Source organism: Sander vitreus, chromosome 16, assembly GCF_031162955.1.
Source record: "Sander vitreus isolate 19-12246 chromosome 16, sanVit1, whole genome shotgun sequence".
In the NCBI taxonomy this organism is placed as follows: domain Eukaryota; kingdom Metazoa; phylum Chordata; class Actinopteri; order Perciformes; family Percidae; genus Sander; species Sander vitreus.
In genome coordinates this window covers 6,531,669-6,553,492 of record NC_135870.1, presented here as the reverse complement: position 1 = coordinate 6,553,492, position 21,824 = coordinate 6,531,669, and the positions used below count along the sequence as shown (strand labels likewise).

General features: G+C 39.1%; 2 protein-coding genes across 6 annotated transcripts in view; both read left to right on the top strand.

Annotated features, from left to right (window-relative positions):
* nln (neurolysin (metallopeptidase M3 family)) overlaps nt 1–5,587 on the top strand; it is a 10,353-nt gene extending 4,766 nt beyond the window's left edge. Inside the window, exons 7-13 of the mRNA XM_078272196.1 lie at nt 589–724; nt 1,289–1,655; nt 2,015–2,216; nt 2,310–2,496; nt 2,584–2,712; nt 2,957–3,093; nt 3,175–5,587. Of these exons, the coding sequence (XP_078128322.1) occupies nt 589–724; nt 1,289–1,655; nt 2,015–2,216; nt 2,310–2,496; nt 2,584–2,712; nt 2,957–3,093; nt 3,175–3,327 (1,311 nt within the window). The 3' untranslated portion in view covers nt 3,328–5,587. The remainder of the gene's footprint in view (nt 1–588; nt 725–1,288; nt 1,656–2,014; nt 2,217–2,309; nt 2,497–2,583; nt 2,713–2,956; nt 3,094–3,174) is intronic.
* Nucleotides 5,588–5,873: 286 nt separating this feature from the next.
* The window catches only part of erbin (erbb2 interacting protein), a 53,281-nt gene continuing 37,330 nt past the window's right edge, over nt 5,874–21,824 (top strand). For 2 of the 5 annotated variants that reach the window (XM_078272247.1, XM_078272243.1), the window contains exons 1-2: nt 5,875–6,534; nt 16,688–16,757. The gene's annotated coding sequence lies outside the window, so the exon portion shown is untranslated. Of the gene's footprint in view, nt 6,535–16,687; nt 16,758–21,824 lie in introns of all 5 variants that reach the window. The other 3 variants (XM_078272245.1, XM_078272246.1, XM_078272244.1) reach the window with 3 other exon arrangements.

The window sequence follows — 21,824 nt, the reverse complement described above, 5'->3', positions numbered from 1 at the left end:
TAGTATGGTGTTCCTAATAATCCTTTAGGTGACTGTATATATACAACATTGTGAACATATACAATAACGTAAATGATAATAGTCCTGAGTAATGGGATCTAAATGTGATCTTAAAAGCATTCACACAAGGTACAAGAGTAAGCAGCCTCGGTGAGCTGTTACATGAACATTTGCAGGTGACAGGATGCACACCTGGTAACCAACTCCTTTGACGGTGCACTGCTGTTGTGTGGAAAGCTGCTTGTGCCGTGTGCAGCTTGAAATCAGACCTTTGCTCACAGAATGATGGGGAAAGGGTAAATTATTGACTGACCTCTCTTTTTAAAACAATGTGAGTTTGTTTGGCTGCGCTGTAAACAGATACGCCAGCTGCTCTTCTGTTGTATGTCTGACAAAGTAGCTGCTCAGGGAGTGTTTGCTTCCCACCTGTAACCACAGGTGTCGTCAAATCAGCCAGGACTGAAATCTGGAGGATGACAACTTTTTAAATAAGCAAAATTAGATAGTGTGTCAAATGTTCATATTGTATACATTAGCTGATCTGCATATCTTAATCTACTTCCCTTCCCTATTTATTTTTTTTCCCAGGTCAACACAGCGATCCTCGAAGAATTGATACAACTCAAAGCAAATGTCGCAGACTTACTTGGTTACAGTTGCCATGCAAACTATGTGCTGGAGATTAACATGGCCAAGAATGCAAGCAATGTATCTGACTTTCTTGGTATGACACCTTTTGACCTATTGCCTCTCAGACATGCACATGCACACATACAACATGTGTAATTTAAGATGAAGACTCATGCAATCTGATAACCGCTTTGCATTAGAAAAATAAACTTATTTGGACGGATGGACGGTACTCAGCTAGAAGAGAAATGCTACACCTCATGCCTATTGGATGTCATGTAGTGAATGCTACACTACATGCCTCTTATGTAGTGTTACATACAGTAATGTTCATGGTCATATATCACAAAGTGGAAAGGGTTCTGATGAGTGTGGTCAGTATCTTGTTATTAGAGTACAAATCTATATGGAAGGGACATAATTGATGATAAGAAATGTATAGAATTTAACAGTGGGAGTCATTATTATGTGATTGGTCTATTAAAAAATCCACTGAAACTGTTTTAGATTTGAAAATATTTCACTCTGAGCTGATTTATATGAAAAGGTAGGAAGACGTATTGCTTTGAATTAAGGCAGAAATAAGACATGATGAAATTATGAAAATACAGGGTGTACATAATTGAACTGTGTTTTTTTTTTTTTTTTTGCTTTACAGACACATTCTATGAAACACTTAAGCCCATTGGAATCAAGGAGAGGAAATATATTCTTGCACTAAAGAAGCGCGAGTGCTTGATGAAGGGCTACCAGTTTGATGGACAGATCAATGCCTGGGACTTGCCCTACTACATGAATCAAGTGGAGCAGTGCAAGTTTGCCGTGAACAAGGATAAACTGATTGAGTATTTCCCGCTTGACGTGGTGACAGAAGGACTGTTTGGAATCTACCAGGAGCTGCTGGGTCTCACTTTCAACGAGGTGGAGCAAGCTCATGTGTGGCATGAAAATGTCAAGCTTTATTCAGCCTTGGACACTGAAACAGGAGAGGAGATTGGCCAGTTTTACCTGGACTTGCATCCAAGGTAGAGAATGTGTCACTTTTAGGGCTGCAACTACAATTAGCTCCATCATTGATCAATGTGCTGATTATTTTTTTTGGGTCTTTGATTGATTATTACGTCTTTAGAATGTCCGCAAATTGTGATAACCACCGATTACAATTTCCCAGAGAATTTTGTCTGAATCCAAAGATATTCCACATCAGATGGAGGAAAGTAGCATATCTTCACAGCTGAGAAGCTGGAAATAGGGAATGTGTGGCATTTTAATCTTAAATTCCAAGAAAAATCGGTGACTAGAGCTCTTCATCTTGTAATGTAATTTGTGTTAATGGTCAGATTCCGCATTGCTGCGTGACATTTGCAACCTTGTCCTCCACCAGGGAAGGAAAGTATGGCCATGCAGCCTGCTTTGGGCTCCAGCCTGGCTGCAGAGGACCTGATGGAAAACGCAGACTTCCAGTGGCGGCTATGGTGGCTAACTTTACCAAGTCCAGAAAAGGTTGTCCCTCGCTTCTCCAGCACCATGAAGTGGAGACTTATTTTCACGAGTTTGGTCATGTTATGCACGAGCTCTGTTCTAAGGTAGGCCACTGTGGATATGTCATCAGCGTAATTTGCATATTGTGTATCATTAGAACAGGTGAGCGTAAACTAGTCCTGTGTTTTTTTTTTCAGACCACTTTCTCAGAATTCAGTGGAACCTTGGTGGAGACAGACTTTGTGGAGGTGCCTTCGCAGATGCTTGAGAACTGGGTTTGGGAGAAAGAGCCTCTGAGGAGAATGTCTCGCCACTACAAGGATGGCACCCCAATCCCAGACAATCTACTCGACAAACTGATTGCATCCAGAGTCGCCAACACTGGTCAGACACATTTTCACACAAAATGAAAACTATAGAATAATGTATACATAAATCAACAGTCTCTGTTGATGTCTTTATTCTCTTCAGGACTGATGAACCTGCGTCAGGTAGTCCTCGGTAAAGTGGACCAGTCGCTGCACAGCAGCCCTCATGCAGATACAGCTGAGGTGTTTGCAAAGCACTGTAAGGAAATCCTGGGTGTTCCTGCTACGCCAGGTCAGTAGCATTAGCAGCAGAAGCATTGCAAGGCACATTTAGGCATGTACAATATTTAGAGAAATATAATATATGCATGAAGATTTTTATTCTCTCGTATGAGGATGAATAAATACTTAAATTGTTAAATTCCAGATGCAATAGGCAGGCATGGTTTGTGTTTGACCTTTTCTTTTTGGAACGTGTGTTCATGATTTGTAACAAAGGCGATTTTGATGTGATGACAAAGATCTGTTCTCTGCAGGTACCAATATGACAGCCAGTTTCAGCCACTTGGTTGGAGGATATGATGGCCAGTACTACAGCTATCTGTGGAGTGAGGTCTACTCCATGGACATTTATTTCAGTCGTTTTAAAAAGGAAGGCATTATGAATCCAAAGGTAGGTGTGATTATTACTGTACTTCATACATATATATAAAATTATCCAGTTTAATTTTTTTGTGGAAAATGTCTTTATCAGGTTGGACAAGAGTACAGAAGGGTGATTCTGGAAACTGGTGGCTCTGTGGATGGCATGGACATGCTGAAAACCTTCCTTGGCCGTGGCCCATGCCAGGATGCCTTCTTTCAGTGCAAAGGACTGATTAAGTCAAAGGAAACGCAGACGTTGTAATTTGATATATTCTTTAAGAGTCTTTTTGTCAAAGCAAGGTATATTTTAATTATCTGAATGCAGCAGGGCTATGTCAGTAGAAACATGGCTTTGCTTGAAGTGTATTAATACTGCATGTTGGTATTTGTTCAAATTAGAGATGGTCCGATACCATTTTTTGCTTCCTGATACCGATTCTGATACCTGAACTTGCGTATCGGCCGATACCGAGTACCGATCCGATACCAGTGTGTCATATATTTTATTATGTTTTAACAACTGTATACTACTATCCCTGTATGGATGATATGATGTATAACAGCTGTATACTACTATCCTGTATGGATGATATGATGTATAACAGCTGTATACTACTATCCCTGTATGGATGATATGATGTATAACAGCTGTATACTACTATCCCTGTATGGATGATATGATGTATAACAGCTGTATACTACTATCCCTGTATGGATGATATGATGTATAACAGCTGTATACTACTATCCCTGTATGGATGATATGATGTATAACAGCTGTATACTACTATCCCTGTATAGATGTGATATTATTTCTATCTTTGTTGTCGGTCTGGCTCAGGTTAAACTCTTTGTGAAACATGAATGCCACAGAAGTTTCTTTTATTCTGCAGTTTGACAGTCAGTTATAACGGAAAAAGAACATAAATAAACTACTTTAACGTATTTTTTCTTTAGGGCTTTATTACGTGGTATCAGATCGGTGCATAAACTCCAGTACTTCCCGATACCAGCGTTTTAGGCAGTATCGGAGCCAATACCGATACTGGTATCGGAACATCTCTAGTTAAAATGTACAGTAGATCATTGAGGGTCTTATGATGTTATGTACAATTGGCCTTTTTCACATGTGTTACTAATCTATTCAAGCGTCCCATTAAGCCATGGCAAAAGACAACATGCACAATACCATGACCCTTAAAACAAAGCAGCTAAAATGGAATTCTGCCAGCATTAATTTCATTATTTATGCCTTCGCTTTTAATGTGACATGTGGAAAATGTCTCAGTGTGTGCACAGCTGTAAGTTATCATTGTAAAAAATTTAATTTTTTTGAAGTGATGAAGCTTTTGTAAAGATAACCAAAGCAGTTGGAGATGGGTATGCAAAGAAAATGGTCATTACATCTTTTGGAGCTTTATTGTCCTGTTTTGCAGCCCCCTCTTAAAGGTAGAGGCAGACAATGCAACACATTTCCATTCATGTTATGTTAAAACATTGAAAGATATAGACATAGAAAGATATAGACATGTAGTGATTGGATGCTTTGTTAAAGCTAAAGAAAGATTTGAAAATGTGTAATGTCTTACATTCAGTATAGAACCTTAAACTGCATGTGTTAAGTTAAGATGGCTTACAAAACCTTACTGTGAATGGCTGTGATATGTCTATATCAGTCCCCTCCTTTAAAGGGAATTAGGCTGCTGTGATGAAATATCTCCAGAACCATATTAGAAGAATATATACTTTTATGATCCCCAGTGTTGATTACATATAGGTGCTAAATACACACTCATGGACAAACAGGACCTATACGTTCACTAATGGAGAGATGTCAGAGCGAGGGGGCTGCCCATTATAGTTGCCCCAAGCAGTTGGTGTCTTGCTCAAGGTAGAGAACTGGCACCTCTTCAGCTACAAGTCTACAGTAAGGATTTGAACCCACAACCCTCTGGTTCCCAAGCCAAGTCCCTATGGACTGAGCTTCCACTGCTCAATAAATGATTGTTGCCATATTGTGCAAGAAGGGTTTTACATATTTTGGGGACCTGCTTATTTAAAATTCCCCTGCAAGGAATACCATTATTTATGAAGGGTTCATTTGCTAAATGAAATATGTTTTTATTTATTCAATTAAATAAAAAAAAATGTTTAGTGAATACAATCCAGGGAATATCAGACTGCTGATGGGTTGTGTTGTTAGTATCTTTTTCCTTTTTTTTCCTTCTTTTTTTTTTACATTTTCATAAATCATGTATTTTTGTGCACTCAAGGAAATGTCAATCTGATGGCCACATTCTGCTTTAGGATGAATCGTGCACAAGTTAAAGGATTTCACTGGAAATGTACCTCGTACGATTTCATGTGACAAATACAATTGATTGATTGAATCTAACGGTTGATTTATTCATTTTAAGAATGGCTTTGATCTATTTTTGCAAATGAACTCTTCATATACACCAGGGGGCGCCACATGATAGCAAATGCTGGTATGTGAGTTTAACACAGTAAAGAAAAGTGAATGTTCTCATAGTTATCCTTGGCATAACACTTTCTGTACTAAGACTTCCAACATTATATTTAAATAAACTCACAAATACTTTTGATTGCCATGAATGGTCAAACTGTTGTAAATAGTGAAAACACCTTTAGGTATACATGTAGATTGACTTCAACTTAAATGTATGTTTTTGCCTGCTTCTAGTCTGTGTGAATATTTATCTTCGACCTAATCAGAGGGTAAGAAAATATTGTCAAGCAAATGGATTGGGGGAAGATACAGGGATTCACTCAAAGTGTATGGGTGAGATAGTGAAAGCATCATCACGGGGGCTCGGTGTAGCTGGGAAGGCGACTTCTGGTGGACAGCCTACTCCTACATGTAGACAGAGAGGTCGCAGAGAAGAAACCCACTGCTTCACGTTGTTCTCAGACTCAATGTAGCTTCACTCTACAATGTCAAAGCTTCATCATTAAAAGAAAAGGAAATTATGACTACAAACATCTGGGTGCGGCATACTCTAGATGAAAAGGTTTCGCTCTGTCGGAGGTCGAACGCATTTTTGCCTTTTGTATTTCCTTGCTGAATGTCGTGGACATTTTGGATTTTTTTTTAATGCTCTGTGTCATTAAGTCTTACCAATTAAGGAACATTTTTCTCCTGTCTTCACGTTTCGGTTAGTTAGTTTGAGTAAGGTAAACACTTTAGAGTGTAAAAACAACTGGAGACGACATCGTTAAACAACTTGAGGACGGCTTGCAGAGGAGAATGTGCGTACTGGGCCAGCTTCGAGTTGCTCTTTAAGGGGGCAACATTAGCTAGCTGCTAACACTAGCACACCCCTATTAAACTACAGTCAAGCAAAGCTGTGAGACTAGTGCCCACGTCTCGACACTTTTTGTTGGATAGTAACATCCTGCCCATAATCTGGACATCATTAAATGAGACGCTGACTCGACAGTAATCCAGGTAAGTCTCTTTGTTTGCGCAAATTACTGTTTCTGTCTGTGGGGCCCCACACAACATGCTAACATCACTGCTAGCTGCGTAGCGTAATATCGGTCCCATCCTAGCTCTGTCCGATTTGAGTCTAAGTCAGACAATTTTAACACAGAAATTACAATGATAAAGCATTTTATGGACGGTATAAATGTAGTAATAGTTATACGTTATATTATTGTTTTAATATAAGAGTGAGTTTTGCACGGCAACAAGAGATTTAAGCAGCTGTCTGCTTTCGGTCAACAGCTGTACATGGCTGCCCAGTTGCAATGTTGCTTAGCTGCCTCTTATCTATTCGGAGCCACCAGTATCCAATATAACGCAGTCTACCAACGTTACATGTTAAAGTCAATAACCTGGGTTTATTTGACTGCCATTCCCAATGTCGTTAGTGTAACAGCTGCACTGCAACAACAGCAGCAGGAGTCACATCTTTTGTTACGGAGCACCTTCAGCGCTTCGACGGACGAGGGATTAGTGGTGTGCTGCTGTACACTCAACATATCGGCGTTTTCATTTTCTCACCACTTCACTAATCAGATTACTATCACCACTTAAATCCAATGTTATTTAATCCTGTTAAGATTTGAGATAGGTTAGGGTTAGCTAGTCTCTAGGTGGGATTTTTTTTATTTTTATTTTTTTTAGGAATTTCAGCTGGGCCATCCATCCATGCCCCTCGACTTGTTTTTTTATTTATTTTTTTTACTGTTTGTTAATTATCTCTCTGAGAAATGTGGTCAAGAGAAGCAGCCCTCAGAAATCTCAGAAAATCAAGAGCAAATAACGTTCAGGTGAACATAATAGCAAGCGAGTGGTTCATTTAAAAAAAAAAAAATGATTTATCTGAATTACATCCGTGAATGCTTTGTGGTTTCAACACACCAATGGCAGCGTGACATTATGCTTGCAGTGTTGGCTATAAACCAAAAGCGTTCTGATTGTAAACTGACATCTACACGTCTCTGTTGAATATCTGACATTACAATACAAACCCATCTCAACTAACCGTTTGAAGTGACAGGATGGGCTTCTTTATGTACACTCTGCAGGTACATACATTAGGCAGCTGGATGTCCTCCAGCCTGCTTATTTGAATACAGAGAATGCTTTTGCTGCCTTGAAAATCAAACCTTGGATTTGATGCCTGGCATTGTCATGTAGTAAAACAGTTCATGAGTAGCCTTCAAAGGCCATCCTAGCTGTTGTAAAATATAAACAAAGACTAGGCCATATCAGCAGCCACTTGTCATTGTTGTAGGCCCATAGTCGGAGAGCTGGTGGCCAGCTGTTTGTAGATGATTATCTAGTTAGCCTATTCATAATATTGACTGATGATATGCATAGCATAACATTTCAAGGCCTCCATAGTTTGGGGTAATTTCCTCAAACTGTATAATACATTGTTGTATTATTCTTCTGCCCTCCTTTCCACATTGCAAATTTGATCATTCATCTAATAATATGCAAGACTGATCTTCAATATACAGACTGCATAAATCACAGAAACGTGCACAGAGTCTTAATGCAATGGTTTGTTTCCGTTGAGGTGTTTGTGAAACATTTCATTTGGTCAAGTTCCTCCTATGATCATTTACAACAAACCCTGCCTAGAATGGAAGATAAGGTTCACTCACACAAAGGCCCTGTACTGCACTGTTCTTGTCTCACACTAGTGCCAAAATAGTGTTGTTACAGATACACTTGCCCAACAGTTTGTTGTGACACTTGTAGATGGAAAGAAAGCAAAGATTTGACAAAAGCCTTCAACAAAAGTGGCAAAGCCATGTTTCCTTATCTTCATTATACACCCAAAAATGTTACCCTGGCTCCATAATGGTTAATCCAAAATCCACAATGCTTCCATTGTGATTTTTTCTTTTTTTTCCCCATATCTCTCCATCACACTTTGACTTGGACAAATAAAACTCTTGAAGGCTTAAATGTAGGTCGCCTAGGTTAAAACCATGTTTTTCCTAAACAACCCCCAAGCTGTTTTGTTCCACAGTTCTAAACTCAGCCTGGTTTCCACCAGCCTGGCAATACCCTTTTTAAAAGCCTAATGAAATGGTATCTTTACTTCCTTTAAGGTGAAGTAATTCCTGTTGAGAAAAGGGACACAGTGTTATCATCCTGAACTGTGAACCAATGGGATATCAGTTAAGGAGAGAACGGCTGTTTGATTTCATAAGAGGGTCAGAAGGGTGGGATTTCATAAAGAAGTAGTATTGAATGGACTTTTTTTTTTTCTTCCCACCGGTGTCGAACGACTGCTGAGCACAGTGCTATTAGCAGATGTATTGTGTGAGTATCGCTGCGACTGTAGGTGTGTTTGACTAATGACACTTTGTATCACATAGGGAAGCTTCTTTTTTTTCATCTTTATTAATATTTCTGCATGTGTGACCATATAAGTGCACATTTCCTTCTCCAACTTCAGCAAGTCTAGCCTTGGCTTGAACCGATTCCTGTGCTTTTTTTTTTTTTTTCTACCCTAGAGAAATATGCTCGAGCAATGGGTCAACAATGAAGCTGTTGACGTGGACCACAGAACACTTGTTTAATGACTAAATACTCGCGTGACGTTGATGGTTTATTGCGATGGGGAAGAAACCTGTGAGACAATGCCGTCAAGTTAAGAAATGAGCCGGTGTTGTCTGGCAGTAGCGTTTTTCTCTGTGAATGTACCAATTTGTATTTTGTTTGTAATATATTGCAGCTAGAAGGTGATTTTAGTCTTTGTGTCACAGTTTTCAGTATTGATGGCACAGTTATTGGGGGAAAAAAAAAAAAAAAAAAAAGTTGTCAGTCCAAAATTAGTTTTAAGCTAAGTCTTTAATAGGTTACCATAAGATTGTCCTTACATCATTAACACTTTTTTTTGCAGACCGAATGTGTTCAGTTGGTGCACTTGAATGGATTTGCTTTTAATAAAGATTTGATGTTTATTTACTAAAAAGACAATGAGAAATTTGGCAAGTTGTGAGACTTGGGTTTTCTGTTGTGTAAGCAGCCCATGCCCCCTTTCCCTCTTGTAGCAGGTGCATGCAAAGCAAGCTGTGCATGTGTTTATTTTCCAATCGTTAATGGGCTAGCTTCGTTTTCTTTTTAATGATTCACATAGAGCTGAAATGATCTATTAATCGATAACTCGATGGACAGAAAACCTTAACTATTTTGAAAATCAGTGAATTTTTTGTGTCATTCTTCAAGTCAACCAAATATGACTTAATGCCCTCCTTGCTGCTTTTTTTCCCTGTTTGGTAGGCTATACTGTTGTCTGGCCAAAACAGTAGCCTGAAGACCTTGGGCTTTAGAAAATTGTGATGGGCATTTTCATCAATTTGTGACATTTATAGTTTAAAAGACTAATGGAGAAAATAATCTGCAAATGAATCAATAGTGTAGATTGTTTGTTGCACCTCTGACTATGACAGATTTTTAAATAAGGATATTAAAGGGCACCAACACTCAGTGTAAGCTGTCCCATTGCCAGTACAGTTTAAGGATCTATTCATTGTTTAATACTGTAATGTATTAGTGCGTTTTGTTTTATATTAACACCACACCACCACCAATACATTCTCAACATGTGGGAAGCAATATGTCATTGTAAAGATTGTGCTCTTGAGAACTGTAACAAACTAGTCCAATTGGACTATGGTAATATTACCCTCATATCTTTTTAAATAAGCCCCATTTTAACATAACTTATGTCAGTTGGAGGTCCACCCAAGTAATTAATTTAGATGATTTTAAGTTCTTGGCATCAGCAGCTTCTTTGTTGTCGTTTCAAATTCCCCAGAAACAACAACAGTGTAACAGTCCATAGAAATGTTATCACCTCATTGCGGCTGCTAAAGATAATGTCCTGTGCCTCGTTTGATAACTGTAAATGGAACTTTTCTTACCTACGTAGTCATACATGTTTTGCTTTATAAGTAACTGAGGGGAGGACGCCGCTCGCCTCTTCCATTTCTGCTGTGTGTCACATCTATTCCAGTTTGGCAACAAGAGCGAGAGGTTAAACATGGTGTTGACATTTTCAGCCAACTTCTGTTCAGCGCTCCACTCTGCACACCGGTTTAGTGTTTGAACTGGTGCAACATCTTTGTTTAAGCTATTAGTAAAATGCAGTGTTTATGCATGTGTGCCGACTGGTTTGGGTAGGAGTTTGTCCGTGTAGTGTTTTCTTTTGAGTCTTTCCATGGCTTTTCCATGATCTTTCTGATTCTCTGCAGAGGCCGGTGGTAAGTGTTTGGCTGCCAAGAATTGTTTGTTCTACATCTTAAAGCAGGTGAAAGCATGCAGCAGATTGAAAAACAACGAATGATTTGATTGCGGGCAGTGACTACAGTTTTTGTCATGTGATAAAGCAAGGTTATGGGATTAGTCAGCCACCTGAGGAAGACCATTTATGGTCAAAGCTTTGTCATGGTCATGTAGAATAAAGGAAGAAGAACTGGGAACAAGTTGACAGTGTGCAGGTATGTTTTTTTTTTTCATCTTTTTGTGAAGATATTTGTTATCTTGGACCCACTAAGTTGTATAGATGCGCATGTGCCCCCTGATGATTGCATGGGATTTGTGAGCAAATATTTAACTAAGTTTCAACTGAGCTGCTTAATTCATAAGGGTAGATCACCATGGTAACTAAAGTTGCACAGCTAACTTGATCTGGAACAGGCTAAATTCAGACTAGGGATGTCGCAAGCTAATATTTATAATTTATAGCAATGTTGCAGTCACACTGACCTTGCTCATGCTGTATAAAAAGCACTGACACAGCTCTCTATACCAAATGTGTCTGCTCTTTAAGAGATTGATTTGTTTTGACTGTTCTTGAAGATATGTCTTTAGGTGTATTGATTTAGCCTATGTGTATTTTGTCAACACACTTGTGGTGATTTTGATTGACAATCTGGCGAAGGTCTGTGGGTGTGCAGCATATTTACCTACCACTTTGTTTTTCATAATGATAAATCAGTCCAAGATACAAGCCAATGTTCATGGATTTTCTTTCTTGGTCTGTTGCCCACTGGCTATAAAAGCTGGCTTAACAAATAGCAGGTAATGTACCTTATCTACACAAAGTAGATATCAATATTGAATGAATAGCCTATTAAGTGCAATACAGGCCTTTCATTCAGGTCCAGAACAAGGTTAGTGAGTCTGTATTTTGAGACAGTATTTGTGGGGGGAAAAAAAATGTGCATGCTATTTGACATGCTGTTCTATCAGTTTTAACATACGTCTTTGCATTCAGTTTCTCACTAATGATTTGCCTGCTTCTGTGACCCAGTTAGGGGAACATCTGTCTCTGCCTCATTCAGTCTTGCTGTTTATCAGCAGATATGTTCATAAAGCCAAATCCTTCTTCAGTTTTATGTCTACTGGCTGCTTAAGACACCACAGAGGAGCATGCTGTAACAGCTCCAATCCCCCCTACATAACGCATGGAAAATGTGAAATAAATGACTGGTATGAAATTAAGACATTTATGTAATGGATGACTTTTGAAAGGGTTTTGATTACCAAAGAGGAAAGAAAAGTTCTTAGAAGTGAACCCCGCAAGAAATGGTCTGCTGTAATATCAGCTACAGATGTGCGTCATATCTCTGCTAGAAGCAGCCTTCATACTGTATAGCATAACTGATTTGATGTGCTGTAGGCTGGGCAATGCATTGTCTTCAGGCTGTCTATACATGATAAGCGGTCTGAGGAGCTTAACTCTGCGCTGGCTTGGGCACAGAGTCAAGCAGTACCTCAGCACAACAGCGAAACATCAGCATGGATTTTATATGGGCCTGCCTTATTAACGAGACATGCTAAAGAAAATTATAATACCCTGTGTGCTCATCCTTTGCCAGATACCCCCATTGTAAGGAAAATTGTCAAGTAAATGGAGTGGTATAAACACAGATGCAGTATTTTTAACCAACTTTATGTATTTGATTACATATATGATGTGGCTGTATGTTTAGGCAAATTCTGGCTATGAAACTGGGCTTCTGTCAAATTGCAGTTGGCTAGTCCAGTTATATTATCCCTTGGTCAAAAAAAGTTCAGCCTTTTTCAAGGTTGACAGGAAGACAACACAAGGGTTAAATCATCACTGAATTATATGGTATACGGTTTCAAATAAAATGCACTGAGAAAGAATTGTTTATAAGGGTTGGGACAGTGATTGGCTCAGTGCAACCTGGTTCATCCATATTCATGTTCATTCATATTCGCTGCAGAACATGCAGCCATTTTTATACACTCATTGATTTGACACTATTTTATAAATATTATTTTTCTGACCGATTCTTGTTACGTTTTGGATCCTTTTTGGAGCTAATCATATTACGTTTGGCACTGTAAATACGTAATTCCCCAAGAAGATCAGTACATTGACCTTAGCCGAAATTCTATCCTTAATTAATCTGGGTCTGTATGTTGAATGTAATGGACTGTTTGTCCATGTTTCATGGCTGGATTGGAAAAGTCAGAGTTAACAAAAACTGATAATAACCAATTTCATGAGTCAGGTTGCACAGGATTGATTTCCCGATAATCTGGAGTGATGAGCATCCCTCTGAACAGACTTAGACCCATCACCCTTTATTCATATTATACTAGTTTGTGTGTACATCCAGTTTAGATGGATTGCAGCTCAAATCTGGTCTCAATGCATCATGCACCTCACACACATCTTGTGTGAGGTGCTTATAAGTCTTATAAGTGTTCTTGATCAGATATCTTTCCCTGCTCAATATTCAAATTGCTGCATCAGCTCCATTTCCATGGACCGCGGTCTGTCCTCAAAGACAAACAGACTGTAATCTATTCATGTCTCCCAGGCTGACATGCCCTCATAAAAAATTATACATTTTGTCTCGTTTACGATCCGAGGATCCATAATGTTATTGTTGTTGCTCATGGAGATAGTGATTTGTTGTTGCTACTTGTTTCACACAATCAGTGGCTGCACTGGCACAAACATGTGCCACATATGTGAACGCCTCAGACTACCGTCATTGTGTTTTGGGTGGAATCACGCCTGTGTTAACTTGTAAAAGGATTTCCCAAGCTATAGTTTAGTCCAAAATGTGAACAGCTCACTGTTAGCTAAGGCTGGCGGTATAATTCAAATGATAAAGAATCTAGCATGTGTGCACAGGCAAAGTGGTGGGTTTGATTATTTTGGGGGGGGGGCTTTTCCCTTTTATTTGATAGTGACAGTGGACAGACAGGAAAGGGGGAGAGAAAGAGAGGGGATGACACACAGCAAAGGGCCGCAGGTCGGATTCAAACCTGGGCCGCTGCAAAGGACTCAGCCAACATGGGGCACACGCTCTTACTGGGTGAGATAGAGGCCGCCCCATAGCTCTGTGTTTACCACTAGTGCTAAAGAACTTACAAGTCCAATCCGTTCCCACCTTGATCTGAGAGTATCTCCAAAGAATTTCTAATAAGGGAAGAAGTTCCACTCTCTCGTTACTTCCGGCTTCTGAACTGGTTGCAGTTCCACCAGAGTTCCATATAGGGGCGCTCACAGGCCAGTGCAGAATGAATGGGACTCTATGGAGCTATACCCCTCAAAATCCACTTTTCTCAGGATATCATTTTTTGTCTAGTAATTTGAATGTTGCATTCGAAAGCGGAGGCTAAGAAAATACACACTGCTGGGTGTTAGATTTTTTTTAAAGTGGCTTTTTTGTTCTAAAAAAGCCTCTTAAAATGTCAATGACGTCATACACGCATACGGCCAGAGATACTGCTTTACGGCAAGCTCTTTGTTCTCTCGAAGCATCGACAACACAGCTGACAGGTTAGGCTCTCCCTGTTGATACACGTGCTAGAAAGAGGTTTGCTAATGTTTTGAAGACCACGCCGAAATATTCACTCTGACATTCTGGTTCTGCTTCGGATGCCGTCAAGCGGGATCTCCCATCGTAATCCTTCACTGACCAATCAGCATTCATTAGCAGAATGCTAGCATGTTATGGGTGTTACTCAACCTGTAAGAAATCGAAAGGGCATAAGTATTCGTTCATTCAACTTTTGACCTATAATCCATGTTGAACTTGCAAAAACTACAATCAAATCTGAGATTTCTCAACGACAATCAGGCAAAAGAGACAAATTTAGCCGTCTAGCTCCATAGAGTCCCATTCATTTAGCACTGGACCGCGATCACCCCCAGTGGAACTCTGGTGGAACTGCAACCAAAGTAGGTACAATTGGGCTGAATAGGGAGTGGAACGGATTTCCGTAGACGGGCTTTGGTATCTCCTTTCTGTGCTGATGTCAATAAACGAACACACCTTTTAACTGCAGTGAGTACTCGTCTTTTGTGTTTGATCACAGTGTCATATTTGACAACAGTCTGAGAACAAGCCAAGTTTAGTTTTCACTGTGTTCTGCAGAGTCTATTAGCAGAGCAAAGGAACATACTGTCCAGGACATGGAACAGTGAGACTGGTATTACTAATACCTAATTAGCCAAGTAATAGACAATAACGGCAAACTAGCAACTCTATTACTTAATTTCTTTGACTGCATAGAGATGTTTAGAAATAAGCTTTTCCCTTCTCAGTTTGATGAGAAAGGCCAGTTAAAATGTCACCCCCAGTGAATTAAAGTTTACAGAGAAATACTAGAGTCACTGTCAGATTTGAGTAATGTATACAGAATGGAAATCAGCTACTTTTTTTTATTTTATTTTTTTTTAGATATTAATTAATTTATGAGCATACAATTCCTGATGCAGAAGTGCATACCTTATTGTGTGCAGGACAAAGTACTTCCTCATTGATAGAACTCATGTAAACAAGGTGCAGGTAATTTCCTTCACCCATCTCCTGTGGTTTCACAGTATGGCTGCACTAGCAATGGGGCTATTTGAATGAAAGGCAAGTAGCTGAAAAGGAGATGAGGCTGTTGGTGTAGCTGCAATGCCCCCCTCCCCCACTGTGCCAACACCCCCATTTTGAAAATTGACGCTTCTCTTGCTCTTTTCTAATGTGTGACGAAAAGGAACTTTTGTTTGGCAAGATTCAGTATCCCAAATAGATGAGATGAGGATAAAGGCGCCCAAGAGGAAGTGGAGCAGAAACTAATGGGTGTCAGTGCAGTCGAATGTGTTTGCAGCTGATTGGGAGATCCTATGAATAAGTCAAAATTTCTCTGTGGCTCTCTGTCTTTCCCCTCTTTTTCTGGCCTGTTTTTATCCCTCCCTCTTTCCTGCTCTATAGCTCCATTGTGCTCGATGAGGATAGTGGAGAGATGATTCTATCTTTTAGCTAGTTCAGTTTGTCTCAGATCAGCTGGCAAAGCTAATGCTTTTCCAGACACACACGGACAATACTCTGTGTTGTTGTGCTCTGACCTGAGAAGCAAGATTATGCCACATTTCAAAGCTGTGTCTTGTTCAGATTGTTTTTTTAGACGAGCAGGATTACTTTCATAGAGTTGAAATATTTCCGTAAAATTAGCTGATTTACAATGTATGTTGCACTATTGCAGTCTTTAGTAGCAAAATGAGAACAGTGGGATCATTATCTCATTCCAATTCTTGTCAAATTGTAAGTTCACCACAACATGTATGACAATTACTGAGACTTTCTTATGGTAAAAAGTCGTTGATATTGTGTTTCCATCTATGCTTCTTGTGTCCTCAGGCAGGACTAACTTGGCAAATAGGAGCGTTGCTATTTTAGTATATCCTAAACTTAATACATTACTACCCCATTTATTTAGTTTGTGAAGTATTCACTGACAAATCAAAAATCTTGTCTGTTCTATTTATAATTTCCATGGGCAATGTACAGTATTATGGTTGTGTAGTGTTGTAGATCACCATGTAATCCACAGCTGTCTGAGCTCTCTGATTTCTCACTGATGAAGGGAAGTGGGCAAGGACCAATGCCTTAAAACGGTATCAGAAATAAATTGCAAGGGTTTATCAAAGTTCTTTCAAATTCTACTGGTATTAGCTTTAATCAGATAATTCCACAAATATTCTGATGTTGAGGTGCTAGAGGAATTTTTCCTTTACAAACCAGTTTGTTGTTAGTGTTTGTCATGTTTGCTTTATGTGTCGATGTTTTTTGTCTTTGTCCTTTTTCATTAGATACTGTAAACAAATTGTTGCTGTTGGTGACATCCACTGGGATCCAGGTGCTTGAGTCCTAAATGACAAGGTATTTAAGGCATCCCATTCATGTCGTGCAATTTCCAAATTTCACTGTTAGGTGACTAAGGCTAAATCTATTGTGGACTTCTTTTTATTTCTATCTCTTGAATCACATACTACTGTATGAACAGTTTTTGTCTCCCAGAAGTGATGCATTTACATCAAACATTAGTCCATCTCTAACAAGAAACAACAGAAGTGCCCCACCCTGTTCTCCTGTAGGCCAAGAGACATGATACACCTGCCAAACTAGCTCTGTGTGCAATCCACATCCTACGTCATCTTAAAAAGACAATAGCTATGATAGGGTCATAGTTATTTCAGACCATGCCCCGTTGATGATTGACTACCATGCCGTAAAAAACTCAACGGTTCCAGTTAGATGGAGATCTGATACAAAATGGCTTCCTTTTAACCCTCCACAAACGTTGTTTAATAGACTGAGAAAAAAAAACTTTTCCAATCCAAATTCTTGTGGAATAACGGACGACGATGATTGAGACTAACGTTGCTGTACTGACCTTATGATAGGGGAGGGCTCCAATTATATCATGTCCTTTGGTACGACTTACAGGAACAGGTTTGGCTTTCAAAGCTTAAGGATTATGCTTTGTCTGAAGTGCAACACATTTACTTGATTGACTACTTGGTTTTTCCTGTAACTCATAGCCACACTGTTTTCTATAAATTTGACACTGCTGCAGGCTTTGCATCAATCTACATTTGATACCAGGATCCAAACCAAGGTCAACATATTGGTCTCTAATGTCCACAATCATTTTTTTTCTTCTTTTTCATAAATTAACACTAAATTACATGGGCAGAAACATATTGATGTACATGATGAAGGGCTACAGTATGTAAACACACTTTCAGCACTGTGATCAATACATGTCTGTCATTTTAACGACTGATACAGACTGTCAGTCAGTCACACGTTAGCAGTGGCTATTTGCGGCTCTTTACAAGTGCTTAAGGGCACATCTAGCAGCTCATAGGGCTAGGTATCGTTCAAACAATTTCGATACCAATACCATCATACCAGATATTTTGAAATGTGCTCCCAGAGGAGGGACGTGTTTGGGTGAACTCTTACTGTTGCATCAAACTTGGAATTTGTGCTAGAGACTGGTTTCTCATAAATGGGTTCCTTATACTAAGTGAGTGAGTTCTTGAAGAGAATTAATCGGTGTAACAGTATCTACATCTATTGAATTAACCATCCTTATGCATGTGATTTTAATATCTTACCAGAACATCTAATTGATTATTCCATACACACAGTTTCAGCTGACAGTGCTTTTGGCTCTGAGGCAACTATGCCATTATTAGACCCTCAGAATATTCTGGATAATGAGGTACAGCCCCATGTCTGGCTTTGCAAGACTAAATTTGACAGCATTGTAGCTAACTATTGCTCAGTGACTTAAAACTTTTAATAACTGATTTTATTGACACTTTGAGGCAACGGAAACAAGTTGGGAACATAGAGCAAAATTGTCTTTTTCATTTGGAGTCACGTTTCTGACCACCTGACAAATGTAAGTCTAATATTCACTCTCTTTAAGCTCCGTTTATGGTCTCCACCAACACCTGAGGGAAATACCTGGCTCTGCTAAATGCTCCACTATGTTCACCCGATAGTCGCTAACTGTGTCTGTCTGCTGTTTGCGGTTTCAGACCTGCGACCAAAACAACACTGAGAGTGAATCAAAACAGTACAATTCTGGGTTGACGGGCCCTATAAAGCTCTTCAAAGCTGAGGGTAGCAGCAGCAGCAACCCCGTTCCCATTGTCACAAAATGTTCAGCTGTGCTTCAGGGTGTCATAGGGTCACAGGTGGAGACTTCACTTTTGCTCCGTAGGGGTGTGATATTGTCAGCTTGGTCGTCTTTTCTTCAGCATGCTTCCGATGCATCTAGAAATTGTAAGATAAAGGAAGGCCCAGTCATCATCGTTAATTCTCTTTCTCCTGAAGCAAGACGAGCTATTACCCCTGTACAAGAAAATTCGAACACTCAGCTCTGTGTTTATGTTGATGCAGAGGACACGGTTTAGTGTATTTTCAAATCAGCGAGAAAATGATCAAAGCTTGCTTGTTGCTTTCTTCAGTAGATGCCTATTTATAGATGAATACAAAGAGATTTTCTCAAGAACATGCCCTTCTCTAGCCTATTTTTTAATGAATGATGTATTAATCTGTATTTTATAGTGCCTTTATGCATATTCTGATTGATTTAAAGTGAATATTAATCTGTATTTTATAGTCCCTTTATCTATGCATATTATGATTGATTTAAAGTGAAAATTAACATTCATAATTGTAAAAAGATACATGTATTTAAGATAAAGGAACCTCTTTTAGTTCTTTTTAGCACAGCTTGTTCATTAAAAGGTGAGAGTGGGAAAGACTGTATGCTATATTTTGACTTTGTGCTTTTTCATTGTTAACCGTTTTTAAAACGGCATTTAATGAGCAGACTTTATGACTTTAACAAGCCATTAGGGGAATGTTATCCATTTCCATATTCTCCAGTAGGCAAACAAGGTAAAGGTGGCAGTTGTCTGCATGGATACATGGATCTGACCTAAATGTGTCTGACCTGGTTATTGAGACTTGGCAGACTGCATCTCAATCCCTCTGTTTATCACATGGACAAACGCACAAACAGACAAATGACTATCTGATACATAGTTCCGTATCTCTTTGTTTTACAGGGGAAGTATTATCTTTTACACTCTGACAGAGGTTTTTAAGAACCTCTTTTGGTGTCTAAAAGTGTGTCTATTTATTATTCAAGTTATAGAAAATACATTTAAAAAGACTTCATCTGATTGAGTACCACGCAAATCAAAAGTAAGATATTTACTTTCACTGTGCGCTGTATAAAAATGATATTGCTATTGCTTTTATGTTTGGCTTGCTACTTTACTATCCATTACTGTTATTTTTCCTTGCTTGGCCAGTGGGAGTAGCCTAGATCATGAGCAGATAGCCTTCCAGGTCCTATTGAGCTCTGTGATTTGGCAACGAGACAAGCAACATTGCTCTGTTACACTTGGTTCACTAATCGGCTGCTTTTCTTATGTCATGGTTTAGCAGTACGGGAAGTAACAGGAAGGCATTCCATTGTTTTTGCAGTTTGCAAGACAAAGAATCTAATTGGCAGCTGCCTTACCATTAGTGCAGTTGTTCATGGTTAGTAGTTGTCTTGGTGTTGCCTACAATAAAATGATTGTTTGGCTGCTGAAACCTTTTAATTGGATCAGTTTAACCCACCAATGTTACTGTACTGTTATGGTGATTGCAAGCTGGCAACTTTCTACCTTTCTAGAGTAGTTTGTATGCGTAAACCTAATCTGTAAATCTACTATTTCAAAGAACCTGAAAGCTATGAAATGGACTCTACTCCATAACCCTTATAGATATTGCGACATTGTTAATATGCGCTAATGCCATTTTTCAGGTCTCCTCTCTGCAGAAATGAATCTCATGGGCTCATATTTAACTGGATCTCATATTTAATTAATAACTTACCCGCAGAAGGGATTTTTGAGCAGACTATTTCTAACCAGCAGGGCTCTCTCCTTTGTCATGGTTAGGTCTTAATGAGGAACAAACCGCTCTCTCTCCAGACATTCTGACCGATGTTGGATCTAAATGTATTACTTTGTTTAAGTTTTTTGATGAAGTATGGACAAAAAACATAATTTAAATCACAATCTAGCTTGAAGCTTATTATTCTAATAAATCCGCTCATTCATTTTCTATACCTTTTTATGGGAAAAGGGAAAGTTCAGGAATCACCAACTAGCATTCTAGCAGATCAGTAGTAGACCTGTTCTTCTTGCAGCTTTCTCCGTGTCACATAGTAGTCATTAGTTTTCAAAATAGATGACTTTGCTGTGGGTTTGTAGCACTCTTTGGGTCTATAAAGACCTCTCAAACATTGGGACCATTATAGAAATGGGACATCAAGTGATGAGGTAAGAGAAGGGAGGAAGGAAAACTCATGCCTGTAGAGAAGGGGGGTAAAAGCCAAAATGATGAGCAGAGTGCTCTGCTACAGAAGGCCGCCAGCTCACAGTTGATAAAGCAGCTAGGTCATTCAATAAGGCAGCTCTGCACAGAATACTAATATCTGCTACACCTGGTCAATAAACAAGGCCTTTCCAAAGAGTGTTTCCTCTGTTTCACATGCTGCAAATATTTAATGGGCTTCCCTGCAACTGTGGCTCAGAAATTAACACACTCATATTTGAAATGTTACCTTTACCTGCAGGTAAAACAGAGTTTTAAAGAGACTTTCCTCCTTGGTTTTCTTCTTTCGTTAGACTAGCCTACCTCTACAGAACCAACATTTGCTAAATGTACTTTACCTGAATGTGTCGTGCTTTTGGTATGAAAGTGGCACATTTTTTTTCTTTCACATTCTTTGAATTGCCTGTGAAATTGACAATCTGCATCAATTGACTGCTGTGGTGAGCTTGTCTCACAGGAAAGTGTTGCACATCTCAGCAGAATTGTCGTCACGCTTCATGTCACCAGGAAGTGGCTTTCAGAGACACAACAAGGTAGCCCGTAAAAGGCTGTGGGGGTAGTTCTGATCATGAAACTTATATATATATATAAATAAATAAAAGTATTTGACCTGCAAGTGGAACAGAGCGGGAGGAGGCATACATTATTTGTTCAACATCCCCACTGACGTTTCGAGCAATGATGCACTTGGTTCAGTTGTCTAAACAACTCCAAAGAGAGGAAAGACTTTGTAATGCGCTGAATAAATAGTGTTTGACCTATTAAAAACAAATATTTATTTGGCGATTTGATTATGTATTATAGATTGTCACAAAACATGTGTATCATAGAATAATTTTCATTGTGATGCACAATGATGTCTTGTAATTCACACCCAATGTTCCACAAAACAAATCCGAGGTTGCTTACCATAATGACCTTTCCCCTATCTGATGACTTTTTCTGTGGATGGTGATGACAGGTAATTAGTCTCCCTTGCGCTACAGTCGCATTCATAAATGTAGGTCCTATAATTTATATCAATACAGTAGG